Genomic DNA, 20,343 nt, shown 5'->3' on the forward strand with positions numbered 1-20,343 from the left:
AACTGGTATTTTGAGGTTTACTTATTACAGTAACTGCATTACCCTGCGGAATACAGTGTGTAAATTTATATTAGGGATGAAAACTCTTCCTAGCTTTCTTGTCAAAGGGTGCACAGTGGTCTATAACTTCTGACACCCTGGTTAGCCCAATGTGAGCTAGCCTCAGACCTTTGCTATCTAGATCATCCCCCTGCTTCATGTCCTATATCGAATATAAGTGCATTCCTTGCACTTTTATCCTTTTCATCTTAGTAATTCAGTGCTATCACTTTCAACATGCTACATTTTAGAAACCAGAACAATAACATATTCTATCGTTGGCCATTTGGAACTCAGTTTCTTTCTCATTTCCTTCTTTAACAAGTTGTGCTTTGGATTAAACTTCATAAACTTCAACTTTCTGGATGAATATGCATATATTCTATTCCTTAAACTCAAACATATTTTCTCACTGGTCTGAAAAAGTAGCCAATTTCAGTTCTTTCACCAGTGTGTTCCTGACTACAAAAGAAGTTATTTGTCTCAGCAACTCAGGTAGACAGCCTTACCTATCAAAGCATCTCAGACATGCAGGAGGAAGAAATGTACACCTCTCTCCAATGGGATAACCCAACATCAAACCCTTACCAGAAAAATCTGCCTTCCATATGTTCAGGTAATGAGTTCTGGTTATTTAGTCCAAGACTTTGTAGTGTATGTTTTCTTGTTCTACGATGAGCCCAAAGTGATCTTCCTAACAAGATAACCTATTTAAGTGTATGATGCTGTGCATGATATGCTAACATTAAAAAATGAAATGAAGTGGAAGACGAGTAAGTAAAGGTGGAAAGGAAACGAGCAACAGACTTGACAAGTATGTGGTACCTTTTTCTCTCTCTCTCCTTCCTCCATCTTCAAATTCAGCAGCACGACATCTTCAAATGTCTCTCTGCTTCCAGAGAATGGGGCCCAGATAATCTCCCCATCCCAAGATCATTTACTTAATTACACCTTTCAAGTCTCTTTTGCCATATAAGTTAAGATTGACAGATTCCAGGAATTGGGATATGGGCATCTTGGGCAGGGGCGTTATTCAGTCTACCACACTATCCAAAGATAAATTTTACGTAGTTTTCTCTGATTAGCTTTAAGAATATAACAGATCATGCATTCTTCATTTTTCCTTATTGAATAATTGCAAAATTACGTGGGAAAAAATGTTTCTCGTCCCAAACTGTGTGTTTAAAAGGAAATATCTTGGAAACAATTTTATTCAAGTGACACTGAAAAGAGACGAGGAGATGTGAAACAGCATTTTTGCTTTCAAAAATTAAAACGTGCTGCCTGGTTTGTTATAAACTCTGAAAGTTGGAAAATAATACATATAAGTAGTTAGTAAAGTTATGGCATCATATAAGGATTAAAGAAGTATAGTACTAAATCTGTTTGGCATTTTTCCAGATTAAATGCTATCCCTGTTATAACTTGCATTTCAAAGAGTCTGAATTCTCTTTTTCCTCTTACACACAGTTACACAAGGCCTCAACGATTCTCTAACAGGAATGCCTAATGCTAATTTCTTCTTTTACTCAGTCTAGTCTTATCCTAGCCCATCTCTTTCATCTACTTTCTCTAACTCGATTTCATTTCTTGTCCCTATTTCTTGTTTAGGAACACGGTGTCTTGTGATAGTGATTTCATGTATTTTCTGCATGGGCTTGTTAACAACGTCCATTTTCTTGGGCATCAAGTGTAAGTACTAAAGGATATCTTCAAAATAATCTATATATATATTATACACTACATATAGTTTTATATACAATTATGTATATGTATATCATTATAAACAAAACTTCATAATTTATAAATCGATAAATCAATTAGAAACAACTAAATGCATATAAGTGATATAAAATAATGGCTTCCGAGTTTAAGTTATGGGACATTTATTTGATATAACTCTTTAAGCACTCGGATGCTACCAATAGCTTTTAATGTTCAATTGCATGTTGTTTAACTCAGATCTAATGGCATAGGTCTCTTTGAGAAAAATAATGCAAGTAATTACTTATATTGTGATGCAGTTTGTGAATCACGTTAGCATGCCAATGCATGCAATCTGAAAGATTTCAATATATGCTCTTCCTTTTATAAATATGCATTTATTCTAAACTTGACATATGCAGATTTTTTTGATGAGTTTCTCACTTTATATTAGGTAAGGTACAATTTACTATATTTAGTGTAAACCCGAGAACTTCATCTGGGCCATACTTAACCACATTTATTTATTCCCTTTTGTCCAAATTTGAGACATTTTTCCATATCTTGCAAATGAAATTTTTATATAATATAATAAATACAGAGCTGCAGATTCCAGCAAGTACTAAGAACTTTTATTATCACTCATGCTAACAATAAATAATTGTTACCTTATCTATCTCCTCAAATAAAATTACACAGCCTACAACAGATGTTAGAACTTCCAGAAAGCTTTATCTCATTCTATGCTCCTTCTGTGCTTTATCAAAAAAAGAAAAAAATTAAATCAAATGTAAGTCTATTTTTAAAGGAAACATGTTTAAATATCTATTTATCAAACAGATACATTGGAAGCAGATTGCAGAGTTCAAAGACCTCTAACAGATAAGTTGATTAACATCTAATAATACAGTTTTCTTTATAAAACCAAAAGACATTTAATGGAACATTGCCAAGCTCCATTCTAACTACTATACAAGAATCCATACTTAATTGACATTGCAAATATCAAAATATATGGTTCAAATATCACTTCTATATAGTAAATTTGAATGTTGTTTTATAAATATGAACTACTTGGGGTAAGAAAATAAAATAAACTTGAAATATAAAGAACACTTTCAATTAAAAATAAGATTAACTGAAGATGCAACACTTTTGAGCAATATTGTCAAGTGAATGGGATATAGAATTCACTTTTATATAAAAATAAATGTATAGTCTCCAATCATCAGTTATTATATTGCCAGACAGCGTATAGTATGTACTAAGGATGCTTATGAAAGCATACTGTGCACTTTCCATGTCCTCATGGAAAAAAATCCACATCCTTGCTGTCCTTTGGATACTTAATTTTGTCTTCCTCTCTGTGTAGCTCATAAAATCTGTTTAGATAAACTATGATAATCATGTTCTTAACAAACTCTGGGTTATCTTAAACTGTACTAATTCATTTTGACCCAGAAATCTCACTTTTGGAAAATTTTCCAGTAGGTAAACCTGCACAGATAGCAATGGAGGGCAAAAAAGACTAAAAAAACCTCAAATGCCTATCACTAAGGGACCATATAAATCAACAATGGTGGATCCACAATATGGAATACCATGAAGCAAGAATGAAAAGGAGGAGGTAGAAGAGGTGGAGGATGAGGAGGAGGAGGAAGAGAAGGAAGAGGAGGAGATGGGAGAAGAAGAAGGAAGAGGAGCAAAAGAAGAAGAAGGAGAGGAAGAAGATAACGAAGAAGAAGAAGACGATGAAGAAGAAGGAGAAGAAGAAGAGGAAAGGAGAGGAGAGGGGAGGGAGAGGGAAAGGAAGGAGAAGGAGGGAAACGGGAGAAGCAGGAGGGGAAGGAGGAGGGGGTGGAGAAGCAGCAGCATCTATGGAAGCTATTCTCTATGGAGTAATATGTAAATATCTTCATGATATATTGCTAAGAGAAAAAAAGGAACATTCAAAATAATGCATATCCTATGCCATATTTTTGTTTTCTTAAAGATTGGCACCTGGGCTAACAACTGTTGCCAATCTTCTTTTTTTTTTTTTTTTTCTGCTTTATCTCCCCAAACCCCGCCCTGTACACGGCTGCATATCTGAGTTGCACGTCCTTCTAGTTGTGGGATGTGGGACGCCGCCTGACGAGCGGTGCCATGTCCAAGTCCAGGATCCGAACCCTGGGTCTCCACAGCGGAGCGCGGGAACTTAACCACTTGGCCACAGAGCAGGCCCCGCTGTGCCACAATTTAATTAAGGATAACTTCAAGTTACACAAAGTAACATTGGAATGATACATAAGAAATAACTAAAATGGGGTCAGGATAAGTTAGATAGATGATGACAATGGTGAAACAAGATATTTCGGTGTTTACTTTCCATGGTCTTTTTAATGTTTTGATCCCATGGATGTAATATGCATTGAAAACTTTTTAACTCTGAAAACAAAAATTGTGTGAAGAAAATGGTACTTTAATGAGGATAAATAAAAGCTAACTAGAAAATAAAGTATTTAAGACTTTCAGTAATTTCTGGAAAATGCTTACAAATAAAAGTTTTTCTTTTCTTTGATTTTGTATTAGTAACTATAAATATCTATTTTTAAAACCTAAATGTTACTATACAAATGTAAAATACTTTTACCTTTAAGTTTTGTTCAAATATAGTGGCTTTTATTTATTTATTTTTTCCTACCAATGTTATCATTTGCCAAGGTCGTCTTATGCATTCTCAGCACTTAAGGCTTTTTTAAACTAAAACCAAGTTAGTTAAGCAGTTGTGTTAAACAAGAACTAGCTTGTGCCCTTCAAACTTTTCTAATTAATTGCTTGTCCCTGCTAGTTACAGATTATGTTGTAGCCACTAAGTTTTGAGTTATAAAAATCATGTTTAATTTTTAATAATTATTCTTAATCATGTTCCATTTTAACAAAGAATGTTAAATATTCTCTTCATGAAAATGTTCATTGTAAGATAAATGTCAATACAACTATTTAAATTATAAATGTAACATATATAACATATTATATATATAATTTAATATATGCATTAGAAACCAGGACATATTTTTGACAAAAAGTAGTAAATGAAACCTATATCCTTCCACTTAAAGTATCGTGATATATAAAAGTAATGAATGAGCTAATTTACAAATTATTCTTATATATTATTAAAAGTGCATTCATACATATCTGACAATAAAATAGGTAAAATTAGTCATGTTGCATTGATATAAAAGAATACAATGTAATTCAAAGAAGTCTTCTAGAACTATTGTTATTAACATGGAGATATAATTATGCAATATTTTCCCACGAAAGAAGCCGATTAAAAAGTCGTTTAAAGAAAAATATAGTTTGGGCCTGCCCCAGTGGCCTATTGGTTAAGTTTGGCATACTCCGCTTCATCAGCCTGTGTTCAGTTCCTGGGCACGGACCTACACCACTGGTCAATGGCCATGACGTGGCTGTGGCTCACATACAAAAAAAAGAGGAAGATTGCCAATAGATGTTAGCTCAGGGCAAATCTTCCTCAGAAAATAGAAGATTGGTAATAGATGTTAGCTCAGGGTGAATCTTCCTCAGGAAAAAAAAGAAAGAAAAATACAGTTTAATAAAAATTATATGTCAGATACATGTAGTTTTTACATGCATATATGGGAAAAGGTTATAATGGATATAATATAAATATTAACAACTGTTATTTGAGTGATAGGCTTAAAGGTAAGTAGAGTAATTTCTTGCTTTCTCCTTATATTTTGTATTTTGTTTTTTCTGCCATATTAGTTATGCTAGTTGACTTTCTATTTAAGTAACTCTATAGTGCAAAATATTTTCTAAGAAATCAGATTTTTTTCATTTGTTTTACTATTCTTTTTCATTTTCCTAATTTACCAATTAGGTATAACATATAACATCCTATAACAAATACTTTTATTTTGGGAAGCATTGAAAATATTTTGTCTTATCTTTCCCCAGGTAATTGTATTTTTAGTCTTCATCTGTCACCTGTTGCAAATTGATTACAACCCTAATACCAATAAAGGTGCAATATATTGCTTCCAATTTAGGGGAAAACTAAAGAGAAGCCTCATTTCACTTTCTCCAGTTTTATTACAGTTTTATGCAGTACAGGCTTTTCAGGTAGTAATAAACAAAGCAATAAGAACCTCAAAAATATTAACTAGAAAAAGTTCATCAAAATTTAAAATTTTAGAATGATACTTCAGATTCCTAAAAGAAAGATTGTTATTTTTCACCATCTAAACATGCCAGATTATTATTAGGATAAAAGAACTAACATCGCTGTCCTACTCTCCACTCTGGTTAGTTCCAACCTTTGCCAAGAAGAAGAGAAATAATCAGAGCCACTGGCAGCCTGGGTTACCTGAACTATCCACAGATGGACAGGGCGTAAACATTTGTTTTCTCTAGTGCATGGTTCTTGATTTGTAGCATTTCCTTCTCGGTAGCAATGTTGATGACTAAGACAGATAGAATATGCAGATATGCAATTAAATATTTTATTACAAATGCTGATGACCAGTTAATGGAGAGATGAACAACATGCAGATACAAATTGTTTTTTCATAAACAAACTATACTCCTCTCCTGTATGACAATATCTTCTTTTGAGAGCATAGCCAAATTGTGTCTGAGTTTCCCTTTGAGGTAGAGCTAACTAGATTTTGTGTGGATCAATCTTAATAATATTCACTTCATTTGTATTTTTTGAATCCGGTTATTCCATTATTCTAAAATGGCAATCTGAAAGGAGTGGAGTTTGGCTAGTGTAGTTATTATAAACAATGCAGAGCTGATCAATTCTTGAACAGATTCTTTTTATGATCTCGGTTAATTGACTTTTAAAAACTGTGGTTTAAAAATGGAAATTACTTTACAGTTTTGCCTGTTTCTTCTTTTTTTCTATTTCTCTCTAAACGGTCTGATTTTCACTCTTTACGGTCTGGCTAGCATGTACAATTTTTTTCTCTTTAATTCAGTAATTGATTTCCTTGATGCTTTCGGTTAATTGACTTTTAAAAACTGTGGTTTAAAAATGGAAATTACTTTACAGTTTTGCCTGTTTCTTCTTTTTTTCTATTTCTCTCTAAACGGTCTGATTTTCACTCTTTATGGTCTGGCTAGCATGTACAATTTTTTTCTCTTTAATTCAGTAATTGATTTCCTTGATGCTTTTCTCTCCTTCTATAAAACAATATGTTTACTTAATTCTTAATATATCATAAACTTATTTCAATCCAATTATATAACTCTCTATTAAACCACTTCTGCATGTAAATTCAGCTGGTGTAGCCTTTAACCCAGAACTAATAAATGTGGTCAGAAAGCTCACAGGATACAAGGTAAACATACAAAAATCAATGGTATTATTATATACTAGCAATGAATACATAGGCATTAAAACTAAAAATGCAATACCATTTAAAATCACTCAAAAAAACAAAATACTTAAGTTTAAGTCTAGGAAAACATGTACAAAACTTGGATCCTGAAAGTTATGAAACACTGATGAAAGGAATCAAACATCTAAATAAATGGAGACACGTGCCATGGTCGCGGACTGCAAGACTCAACATAGCAGATACACCAATTCTCCTCCAAGTAACATACAGGTTTAAGGCAAATCAGTAAGATTTATTGTAGATATAGACAAGATTATCTGAAAACTTCTATGGAAGGGCGAAAGAACTAGAATAGTTGAAACAGTTTTTAAAACAAAAATAAAGTGAGTAGCATCCATCTACCTGATTTCAAAACTTATAGCTGAACCCACGTACATCAATAAAGTACAATAAAGAACCTAGAAATAGACCCAGCCAAATATGCCCAACAGATTTTTGATATGGGTGCAAAACCAATTCAATGGAGGAAGATAACCTTTTCAACAGTTAGTGCTGAGAAACTGGATATCCATAAGCAAAAGGAAAAAAAGAACCTCGACCTAAATCTCATGCTTTATACATAAATTAACTCAAAATGGATCATAGACTTAAATATAAATCTTAAAACTATACAACTTTTAGAAAGTACAGTAGAAAATCTTCAGGATCTAAGATTAGGCAAAGAATTTTCAAACTTGACACCAAAAGCATGATTAATAAAAGAAAAAATTGATAAAATGGATGGACCTTGTCAAACCTAAAAATATTTTCTCTGCCAAAGATGCTGTTAAGAAGATTCAAAAGAATGATTAATAAAATAAAAAATTGATAAACTGGATGGACCTCATCAAACTTAAAAATATTTGCTCCGCAAAAGATGCTGTTAAGAAGATTTTAAAAAGCTATAAGCTGGCAGCAAATATTTGCAAACTACATATCAACAAAGGACTAAAATATAAATTATTTCTTACAACTGCATGGGAACCTACAATTACCTCAAAATAAAATTTTAATTAAATAATAACAGGAAGATCTTGTGTGATGGATACATTCACCATGTGGTGACAATCTGCATGAATGTAAATATGAAAATATATGAAATTTTACTTGTTAAATATGTGCAGTTGTATGTAAATTATACCTCAATAAAGCTTTGACAAATTACACAAGGGTTATGACCTGCTTTATCATCCAAAAACAGAATTTAATATATTCACTCAGCTGAAGAGTAAATTAACTAGAAGACTAAGCAGAAGTAATATATACAATGAAGAAAGGAGTGTGAAAAGACAGCAAAATGTAGAAAAGAAGATGAGAGACATAGAGACATGAGAAAGATTAACATATGTGTAATAGTGGACCCAAAAGTAGAAGACAGAGAGAGTTGGACAAAAGCAAGATTATTATAAGACTTATTGCTTAAGTATTTTCCCAAGTTAATTAAAAATATTAAGCCACAGTTTCAAGAAATTCTATAAAAACCAAACAAGTTAAAGAAAATTAATATCCGTTAAGAAAAATATTTAACAAAATAGGAATAGGTGGATACTTCATAATATGATTTTTAAAAAGAACTGGCTTAATACGCTAGCAAGAATTGTATGAAAAGAACAACAAAAAAATAATACAAAAGTTATGTGAAAATGGGAGAAATGCTGGCCCTTCCAGATATTAAAATAAATTATAAACCTGAAATAATTAAGGCTATTTGGCGCTGACATATTAATAGATAAATAGGTGCATTGAATACAATCAGAACAATAGAAATATACTTAAATAGTTTATGGGAAATTTACAGTAAACTAAAGATGGCAACTGAAAGAACACAGGGAGGGGAGGTTCAAGAAATGATCTGAAACAACAATGTAGCCTTCTGGAAGGAAAATGTTGAAGTCATACCTTATCATTTCCAACAAGATAAGTTCCAGCAATATCAAAATGTAAAAGTGAAATATATTTATAAAAGTATAATCAAGGGTGTCATAAATGACTCAGAAAACATCTGATCTACGTGGGGTAAACTACCAGAAGCAAAGTCAAAAGACAAACTGGGAAAATGTAACTGGAACTCATATTATACAAAAAGCTAACTTTACCAAAATATAAATGTCCTAACAGAATCAGTTAAACAGGATTGGTTTCTAAAGAAGACTCGCAGGACCCAAAATGACAGTGTTCACAAATCTACACTCATTAAAGCAAAAATATGTATTATAACAAGAAGTCTGGGGAGGCCAAGTGCAGGCAGGGACCTTTTCTTCTCCCTATAAGTGTCCTTTGTTCTCTCTTGAATCAAGAACCACTAGGTGTACACAGAATACCTTGGTACCAGGGAGCCCAAAATGGAGTCTCACTTGGGAATCTTATACTTTGCTGACCACACGGGCAAATTCCTGCATGGTAACCAGCCTCAACAGCAGAGACTTCTCAGGGTCTCCCTGCAACAGGGGCAAATCATCAATAAACAATGCTGATGAGCTAGTATAATCTGCCAAAAAATCCTTAGACCGATGATTACAAAGCTACAATATTAATCAGTATGTCTCATGCCTTGTACAGAGGCCAATGCCATGCAGGAAATTTAGAAACACTGCTTAGGCTGATTCCTGGCCTGCTGGAATTCACTCTCATAGCACACTAAAAACTTCACATAAAACAATAAGGAAAAGATAGAAACCTAACAAAAAAATATTACAAATGATATAATTGCACACTTCATAGAAAAGGAAACATAACTGAATTTTCTTTAAATGTACGTGAAAAGAGTTTCAACACCAAGCATAAAAAGAGAAATGCAAATTCAAATGATACTGAGATATCATTTGCAACAGCATATATGGAGGGTAATTTGGAAATATCTACTATAATTTAAATGCACATAAACTTTGACCTAGCAACTCATCTTAAAAACATACTTGCACATATGTGAAATTGTATATGACTAAGGTTTCTTATTACAATATTTATTTCTGTTACACCAAAAGATTACAGATATTCTAAAGATCAATAGAGAACGAGTAAAATAAATCATGATACATCCTTAGAATGGAATCTTATACTGCTACAATGAAAGAAGGAGAAAGCTTTACATGTGCTGATATGGAACTATGTCCAAAATATACTTTAAGTGATAAAATAAAAGGTGCAAAACCATGTAAACAGGGAGTTACTGTTTGTGTAATGGAAAGAGAGCACATTTTATATTCATCGGCTTGTAAAATTCAAAGTATTTCTGGAAGAATAAAAAAGAAATTGGTAAAAATGATTGCTTTGGGGGAGTGGAAATGGGAGACAAGGGTGCCAAAGAGAGTTTTTGTTGTGTATCCTTTGTAGTTATTGATTCTTGAACAGTGTAAATTTTAAACAAAAACTTAAAATAATGCAAATTAAAGTCACAAAAGTGATCAGTAATTAGTAGTTGTCTTTAGTCTGTGTTGAAGGATCACTTTCTTATAATTTGTCAGTATTTTATTAGGAATGATTGTTACTGTTTGAAGTGTTCCAGGTGTCTGCTATTGCAGTGAAGCAGCAAGAAAAACTCATCCAACAGGAGAGAACACTGTTGAACTTCACACAGTGTAATAGAAACCATGACTTCCAGATGAAATGCTGTCAAATCCTCATGAAAAACTCATTAAATTCAGGTAATGGACATAAAATCAGTTTCCACTGTTCAGATGCAAGTCTATGTGCCAACTCCTCAGAAGAAACAGTGACACATATTTTATCCTTTGCAAAATTGTAGTTAGGATTTTATAATAGAAAATGTAATTTTGATCCACTCTCTAGATCAATCTTATTTATATATTTCTACAGTATGTGGAAAATACTGAGGTTCCAAGAAATGCAGATAAAGAAGCTATACAGTCAAATTTCAAAGTTAAATGTGTGAGATTAGTAGATCAGTTTTAAAAACCAAGCAATTCTATGTTTTATCCCATCACTCAAATTTATAAGTGTATCTTTATTTATAGCTCCAAATTCCTCAATATATTTAATTTGGATTTTTTTTAGATTCAAATTTATATAACTCTTTGAGCAGATAAGTCATTTTGAAACTTAGAGTACTTGTCATAAAATTACAGCAATGCAGGGTTCAGTTTTCCAAAAAATTCTCCAAAGTTATTTCAGTTTTACCTTTTACAACTATCACAAGCATTTTAAATATAAAACAGTCTAATTCTCCCTGTTGTATAGTTTGTCAAATATTCTATGGTTACTTAATTAGCATTTAATTATACATACAACACAGAGAATTAACTTTCCTTCAGTGGATACCATTGAAGTAATTGCCAATGAGAGAGGTCAAAAACCTATCATAGCTCCTTCTGATTGAAATTTAGTCAAGTAAATGTTTAAGGACTCACTGTGTGAGCCAGCCCTGATAGCCTAGCAGCTACAGTTCTGCGCGCTCCCCTTCAGTGGCCTGGGTTCAGTTCCTAGGCACGGAACCACACCACTTGTCTGTCAGTAGCTGTGCTCTGGTGGTAGCTCACATAGAAAAACTAGAGGAATTTGCAACTATACACAACTATGTACTGGGGCTTTGGGGCAGAGGGGGCAAGGGAGAAAATTGGTAACAGATGTTAGTGTAGGGCGAATCTTCCCCTGCAAACAAAAATGAATCACCCTGTACCCAGCAATATTTTTAAAGATAAAAGGCTATTGTAAGCATGGGTTAGGCCCACCTCTGAGCTTTCAACCTTGAGTCAGTGATAATATTCATCTTGGAGGCCTACAAATCCAACATATTCTCCAGCCCTTCAACTGTCAGTGTCAGCCCTATTTATACTATTAAACTTTAACAATATTCAGGATATTGATTAGCACGGATTCCAAACAAAGGATATTGAAGAGCTTTAAATAACTCAACATCTGGGCCATGGGAACTGATAATAAACTACTTGCAACCCTAAATAGAGGTCCTCTTTCTAGAAACTATGGTTTTGGAAGTTTCAGTGTTTTTCCCCTCTATAAAACTGTGCCAGAAAGCCTTGGTCAAATTTTTATTCTTTTGTTCCCTTTTTATGCATTTATACATCCTTCCTTTGTGAATAAATTCTTTCTGAAGACAGGCTCCATAAAACTGGTCAAAACATTACAGCTTACTTTTTAGTTATATCAAAGTCCTAAAATAAACATGGTGGTCGCTTAAGTTTTTCACCAATTTTCCACACCCACATATTTTTAAGTCACTCATTAAAATGCATTGTTTCTTCTCTCCATTACATAGGAAACACTTTCATGTTTAACTCTCAGAGTTTAAACATCAACTTGAGGCTTATTACTCAGCTTGCCCAGTGGTCTAGTACATTTCCAGCTAAACCGATTCAAGTAAGATTAATGAACATGAAACAATAAGCCAATGAATGAAGACTATGAAGGATGTAAACTGAAAAAAAGGAAAGATTTATAAAAATAGACTAATCTGATTATTATAGAAGAGGAAAAATTGGGGAAAAGATAGTCCCAAATTCTTTTTATCTTAAACTAATTCTTAGAGATCTCTTGCAGTTGGAAATAATTACGTAAATCTTATTGTATTCAGCCTCAGAGAAGCGGAAATTGGTAACCACTGCATCGCATGAACCATTCACTTAGAGTGTTCACCTTCACTGGGGGTGATGTAAGGGGTTCTTCTGAGGACATGTGCTACTAATATTTTTACAATAACTTTAATAAGGTAAAATGTTTATATTCAAAGCCCATCACTGCAGCCCTTGTCCAGACAACTGGATTCAGAATGGAGAAAGTTGTTACTATGTCTTTGAAAATCACAAAACTTGGCATACCAGTAAACAGGTTTGTTTGAAGGAGGGCTCTAATCTTCTACAAATAGACAACAAAGAAGAAATGGTAAGCACTATTTTATGGTTTCATATCATCCTGAAAATGCCATGTTACCCATTAAAAGAAAGGATTGATTCTCATAAAACAGAATTCCTAATATTCTATAACAGTAATATATTTGTTGAAATAAATGTTTAAAAGAGGCAAAGCAGAAATTAGCATGGTTTGCTTTCCTTTTAATTGGAGAAACCAGCAAACAAAAAAACAGAAAGCTTATCCAGAAATCGAGAATATGTCTTTTATTGTTAATCAAAAAGAGGAGGGGGGAAGGGAAATACCATTTTGTGATGAGCTAATCTACTCCAACATGTACATTCATTATAATTGTATACTTGCTTTAAATTTATTATTTTCAATGCTATAGGGAAGTATAACCTATAACAATTTTGTGATTATGAAGAAGCAGCCGAAGTATAAAAAGTGAGGTGATATCATAAAATGGAGAGGTCTATAAAAATAAGCATTTGCTAAATGAAATGTTTAACTGACATTACACCTAGTTTACTAACATCTTAACAAGCGAACAGTAAGATGTTTCCCTGAAATCATTCTACCCATAAATATGTGTGAAACCGAATGCATGGTTATATATTTCTGACCTTATTAAAAATGTATGTCTGCTATATTCAATAGTCAGTCCAAGTTCTCTTTTACAAGAATAATGGGAGAACAATTTGTTAAGGAAATGCAGTAAACCAAGGCAATCTGAAGTAACTTATTACAATTACAGATTTACACTCTTTTTTCTGTGCAAACTTGGTGATGAATTTTAGTAATGCTTCTTCTAACAAAATATGTTGCAGTTAAGCTGTTTCTGGAATCTTCTAAACTATTTCTCATATTGAAGTATACTGGGAAAAAATGAACTATGTGGTCTCTGATGTCCAGAATATTTCACCTGTCCTGATAATGAGGGCCCAGTATAATAGTCGCCTTTTTTGACATATACTATCTACCAAACTCTGTTGAAACTCTCTGAATCTGTTAAAACTATTTTAATACCAGATGTCTATTTTTCCTCTAGTCCTTAACACCACATTGATCATATGGCAATAGGAAAAAAGTCTATAAAATGTATCCCTTCTTTTAAATACCCTCTCTCTCTCTTTCTCCAGCTGTCAAGTCCCCGTTAATTTCTGTCTAAGCAAAACACTACAGTTCATATTTCACGATAGTTTGTTGTTGGGGTTTTTTCCCCTCAGTTCACCCTTCAGGTCTTGTTTCTTATAGGACTTTATCACAGGCAGCCTGAAGAGGATCAAAAGCAGCTATGATTACTGGGTGGGACTGTCTCAGGACGGACTCAGCGGACCTTGGCTTTGGCAAGATGGTTCTTCTCTTTCCCCAGACCTGTAAGTGTCTGAGGAAAATGTTGTAAGGAAAATTAGAAACATGATAGAATTCAAAAGTTCATTTTACTTTATGGCTTAGGTTTCCTCCAGGAGACGTAACTAGCATGCTAATTTCACAGGCTTCTGACTGGAATTAAAGCTGAGGCAATTTAAGAGTAGCTTCATGGCTTCTAAATAAATCTTCCTCCTTCTCAGTCTTGTAGCCATTACTTTCTAACACATTCACATCAAAATCTGAGAGTCTGAATGAACAGTTTATGTAATTATCAAGTACATTTCCTTTGTATCACTTAATGGCTAGAGAGTGCTAAGAGAAAGAGATTATAGGGGGCCGGCCCTGTGGCTGAGTGGTTAAGTTCACACTCTCTGCTTCAGTGGCCCAGGATTTCACTGGTTCAGATCCTGGGTGCAGACATGGCACCACTCATCAGGCTATGCTGAGGCAGTGTCCCACATAGCATAACCAGAGGCACTCACAACTAGAATATACAAATGTGTACTGGGGGGCTTTGGGGAGAAGAATAAAGAAAAAAAATTGGCAACAGTTGTCAGCTCAGATGCCAATCTTTAAAAAAACAAAAAAAGAAAGAGATTTTAGTAATTATTAAGCAATTTCCATATTAAGCTTTCAGACAAAACTGGAGAGATTGGTGAACAGAATAGGGTCCCTTTGTATTTTGAGAATTGAGTCAGGAAAGAAGTTCTAAATTGGAGCCTATCTTTGTGTATCCATGTTTGTTTGTCTGCTAATGTACACTTTGTTGAATTACATTAACATATTTTATTGAGAGAAAACAGCTCTCTTATTGAAGAATGAGGACATAATTACCACAGGAAGGTGCCATACTGAAACAAAATAAAATGAAAAGCTGTACACCTCTCATTAGTTACCCACAGGAACATCACTGTAAGCCCCATATCTAACTTTGGATACACTGACTTGCCTCTCCAGGTGGCCAGTACAGAGACCGCAATCACCTAACCTGGTCTGTGGATACCTCAAAAACAAGATCCTTTTTTCAGCTAACTGCAGCAGTTGGAAACATTTTATCTGTGAGAAGTATGCATTAAGATCTTGCATCTGAAAGAAATTGTGCTTTAAGTGATCTCTCTATTACAATAGTATTTGTAACAGGCCCTTGGAAAACCTGCTACAAAAAGCCAAAGAGTAAGTGCAGAAGTAAACCAATGCATGGGCTACGAAGCTAGCTACCTGGGACACACAGCTTATTTTGTCACCTACAGTTCGTAATATTCTTTAATACTTTCCAGATACTTCTTTGACATTGTTCCAATTACCAAGAATACAATTGATTTAGAGCTATAGAGAACAAAACTCTGAAGAATTGAAAATAAACTGAAGAAAAATAATTTTCATTTGTCACTTTTTTCTTTTTTTTCCTTTTTTTCATCTAGAGTGGCTATAACTCCACACAGAAAACTCTAAGTCACTGGTGAGATGACATAGTTCTAGTTGACTGATACTTTTCTAATAAATAAATAAATGTGGCCTTTTAAACCTCACTGTCTGCCAGATCTTTCTATTCATTTTTTAAGCTTCCAGGTATTGTGCTATTGGACTGGTAGGAAGAGAAGACAAAGATATGGATTATCAAATTGGAAGGGAGACAGGCTTCTCTCTGCTGCCAGTAAGACGATACCCTTTTTAGGAGTGCAGAATTCTACTTTACTGGTGTTACTGAAACCAAAGTGGGTTCCCACTTGGTGAGTTAAATCAGACTCCCCTTCAGAAGTAGTCGTCTCACAAAGTAAAGTGTATTTACAGCAAATAGGAGATCATGTGAAATCATTTCCAAAGTCATGGCATCCCCAAACAAAGGGAAGCAGTGACATTTATTTTGGATGGGGAATGAATATTCAAAAGGGAGAGTTTGGTATTCACTTGCACAGGCTTAGTTGGAAAACATGCTTCCACATACACTGCAGGTTACCTTAAGGTAGTAAGGCCTAAGTTCCTCCTGTAGAGATCTTAGCATTAAAAATAAGGCAAAGGTCATAGGTGTAGTTCTTGCGGTGAGGTTTGGTCTGGTTCAGGGTGGGTGGTGATTACATCTCCTTAACTTAACAGAAGGCAAAAAAACAATTGGGAAAAACAGTTAAATGATTCCAAATCCAGCCTTGAGTTCCTTGGGGTGGTTAGTCGGTGACACCAGCCCTTCACATAAGAGGAGGGAATATCCGGCTGCCAATGTCAGTGTTTCTGCAGCAAAGGACAGTTGTAAACTTCTTTATTCCCTCTCACTGACTGTCTTCACCACTCACACATCAAAGGACTCATGGACTGGAATCTCCAGACTAGCACTCCAGCACTTTCAATTGTATCTCTCCGTGCCTTAATTTCCTAACTGTAAAATAATCCTAGAGCTTACTTCAAAATATTGTTTGAAATTAGTATATATAAGTTGCTGAGAAGAGTACCTTGCCAAAGTTGAACACTGTATCTGTGCTTGCTATTGTTACCTTGAGTAAATCACCAACCATCGCTAGTCATCAACATTATTCAGGTCTTCTAGGTAAAAATGACTCCTTTTCTTGCTCATATTATACGAACGTTGAGAAGATAAAGTTTATACGTAAAATGTCAGCAACTGTCTGGAGAGAATATCTGTTTTAAAGTTAATAAATCTCTTCCAATAAATCTATTGACCAGCTCTGTTCCAGGTCTGCAGGCCCCTTGAAACATGGACTAATTTGTTCCCAAGAGACAATGGATATGAAAGTATCTTGTGATCCATAGGAAGGAAAAATTCACTCATTATTATGATATTACTTTTCTACCACTTACTATCCCTAGAACCACACCTTACCATACAGCAGATGCTCATCAGATATGTGCTAAATTCAATACAATTTTATTTAATCTTTCATTTCTCAAAGGAGTAGCTGCGATACATTAGATTCTCATATTTCTCTCCTTATGACAAAGACACCACTTAAATAAATAAAGTAAAATAAAACCTAATTCACCAAGGCAGTGGAAATCATTTAAATAAACCTAGAGTCTACTGTAAAAAGATGACGTCTCACAGATAAGGTCCTTTAAGGATGAGAAGAGCATGTTTTTTGGGTGTTTTTCTTTGTTTACCCTTGACCCAGAGTTTAGATGGTGGGAATTTCAAGAAAAGGGATTTTCTCTAGTTTTCTGCTAAGCCTAGAAAAGGAGAATAGCAAAGAAAGCACAATATAAGTTGTCTCCTGTGTTTGGTTTTCACAGCTGGCAGCTGGCAGCTAAGGATAATAACCTGGCATAAAGGAGAAACAATAGCAATTTTTATTATTAAAGACTGTTTGTCTTCAAGATTCTTCTAAGTATTGTCATGGAGCTATGTTTAGAGAAAGAATAGGAAGCACTTAATAACTCTTTTTAGAAAAAGTACAATGAAGCAAAAGGCAAACATCCTTTGGCTGATGTCATCCCGCCAGTACGTGATGCAGTATTTACAAGACAGAATTTTATCTCCCGTGCAGCTGGCATAAGCTCCGACAAATTTTTTCAGTGGAAATATTGCTTTCTATACAGATGTTATAGATGAAAGATTTTTTCCTGCAGGTTGCTTCTGGCCCAGAATCTCAAGGCCTTTTTCAAGGCAGCAGTAAGAGATTGGGTCTCAGCGCTGAGATAACCAGTTTAAATTCTTGTCCCACCAATAATGGATAGGGTGTCTTTGATCCATCTCCTGGAGTTCCGAGTCAGCGTTAGAAAATGGAAAGAAAAGGAAACATAAAACTCTGTCCTAGAAATGTAAACAGGCTTTGTTATAAGATATGGTCAAAGTACATCAAATGTGTAAAAAGAAAAACGTTAGAATAGTAATATTGACAGACTAATAATAAGTATTATTAGATTCTAAAAATCTATTCTTACAATGAAGCTTGTAAAACAGTTTTGTATGCTTTATATCAGATTATGCTGCTTTTTGTATTCTTCAAAAACAACAAGAATCCCTTTACAAAGTATTTGACTCCTCGAAATTAAGGCCAACCCTGAGGCAACCTACTAGACTCTTCTACTTAATCTGCTTATATCCCCAAAGTAAAAGGCCCCATTACACTTCTCACACTTCCTGCTGTTACAGGGCTCCTGATCTGTTTCCTGTTGATAAGTTTTAATAGCTGGTTCGATATCCTCAGGAAAAGAAATAGCTCATTGTGTGCCGGGAGGACTTGGATCGACCAGGAAAGGCTATGTTCCTCGTTGAACTTTTACTGCAGTTTCTTCAGAATGAGAAAAGTCTTCTCATGCTGAAAAAACCCCTTCATGGAGTTGTGCCCTCTGATTCTCAATGGAAAATTGTTCTCAGCAAATCATATTTTCAAATTCATATTATGATTGTTTCATATTCTTAAAATTAAAAAAAATGTTTGCGGAGAGAATGTTGTGCCGTACTCCTTTTCTGTCTTCTGGGTATTGTGATCAGCGGGTTTTGTTACACAGATACGGGGATAGAGGGCAAAGATGGAGGGGAATAAGCTCAAGAACAGCAAAAATATCAAATAAATGCAATTTTTTCCTCCTCACCATCAAAAGTGGCACTTTCCCTTAGGCTGCAGATTTGGAGAGACAATACTGTTCAACACCCACTCTCCAGGCAGCAAGACTCTTCAAAGTAACGGCATTTTAAAAAGACACTTGGCATCCACCCCTGAACCATACTGCAGCGACATAGGATGTCAACGGTCAAAACTTGATGTTTGCCATGTCCCTATTTTATAACTTAGTCCACAAAGTCATTTGATTTTCTCACATTAACCATATTTTCCTTCTGCAGCAGCAAAGCTTAAATAACATTTAATTGTTTAACTAAAGGCCTAATCCACGTTTCTTGTTACATGCTTATTGCATTAACTGTGTTCATGAAATATCTGCACTCATCATAGGAAATATTTGGCAATATCCACAGATCCCCAGTAGAGATGCCTCTCTACAATATGTACATGACTACAGGTCTCCGAAGAAGGTTGTTTATGCTTATTTGTGCTCCCCTATTTTTAAAAATGAATCACTAAATCTCTTCTCCCCTTTTTTATATATTTTAATATCTCTTACATTTTATATTGCAATTAGGATTATGAGACTAACTTTGCATTTACCTCACTTCAGCTAACAGTAACACCATGAGGGAATTATAAATATTTCCACTTTATACTTAATGAAATAAGCTTTGTGAAGTAAAATGATTTTCCCAATAATAAATCAGAATAAAGAGCCTAAAACTTGCATTTTATGACCACAAATACAGTTATCTTTGCACAACACAATCAATCAGCACAGAATTTCATCAGCCCTGAAGACATTTCCTAGCTAATCATCAGAAAATTGAATAAAAAATTCTTAAGGAAGAATCTGCAAAGAGTGATTGATAAGTGACACCATCTTATGAAAATGAACACAAAAGCATCCTCTTTATCACGTTTGTGAACTTAATGTCAGTAATAGATGTTTCCTGGAAAGAAAAATGAAAACCCCAGTTACTCTTATTGAAAAATAAAGATTTCTAATAGATTAGACTTTCTACTGTTAAACTCCTAATATTGATTTATCTATAAACCAACAAGGTCAGTAGTTGTGATGGTGTTATTTGCATTCACCCTTGATATGCTTGTGCATATTGTCATCCTGAGAAAGGGGCTCCGAGGCAAGAAGCCAGCTATGGATACAGATGTTACAGTCTCTCACTTTCAATGACCTGATTGGACAATTTACCCTGTTGCAATTCGATTTACTCATCTTTAGCCATGTGTTGAGGACATAAACTTGCCTTAAAGAATTTCATTTTAGGAAACTGTTAAAACACCTCTTGAAGACAGTGTGCATCTCAAAGATGCCTTATTTCCCCGAAATAACCAAATAGTCAGTATTCTTGTAGAGTCCGTACAAATTCTCAGCAAGGCACAATCAAAACACTTATTGCCCTCATATTTTGAAGAGCATCTCCATGTTGACTTTTTCCCCAAATCACAAATCCATTCTAAAATCACACAAA

At 34.3% G+C, this 20,343-nt stretch overlaps 1 protein-coding gene across 1 annotated transcript; it reads left to right on the forward strand.

The window, feature by feature from the left end:
* The first annotated feature begins 441 nt into the window (after nucleotides 1-441).
* CLEC9A (C-type lectin domain containing 9A) lies at nucleotides 442-15,709 on the forward strand. Its single transcript, XM_001493937.5, has 6 exons — nucleotides 442-655; nucleotides 1,651-1,731; nucleotides 10,634-10,780; nucleotides 12,841-12,992; nucleotides 14,217-14,338; nucleotides 15,291-15,709. Exons 1-6 carry the CDS (start codon nucleotides 568-570, stop codon nucleotides 15,421-15,423), a joined length of 723 nt encoding a protein of 240 aa, XP_001493987.2. The 5' UTR covers nucleotides 442-567; the 3' UTR covers nucleotides 15,424-15,709.
* The last annotated feature ends 4,634 nt before the right edge of the window (nucleotides 15,710-20,343 follow it).

This window comes from Equus caballus, chromosome 6 (assembly GCF_041296265.1).
Source record: "Equus caballus isolate H_3958 breed thoroughbred chromosome 6, TB-T2T, whole genome shotgun sequence".
NCBI lineage: Eukaryota > Metazoa > Chordata > Mammalia > Perissodactyla > Equidae > Equus > Equus caballus.

Coding starts and splice junctions, on each gene's coding strand:
- CLEC9A (XM_001493937.5), top strand. CDS start 568: ATGCAGGAGGAAGAAATGTACACCTCTCTCCAATGGGATAACCCAACA. Junction 1,732..10,633: donor CATTTTCTTGGGCATCAAGT/GTAAGTACTAAA, acceptor TACTGTTTGAAG/TGTTCCAGGTGTCTGCTATT. Junction 10,781..12,840: donor GAAAAACTCATTAAATTCAG/GTAATGGACATA, acceptor TTATATTCAAAG/CCCATCACTGCAGCCCTTGT.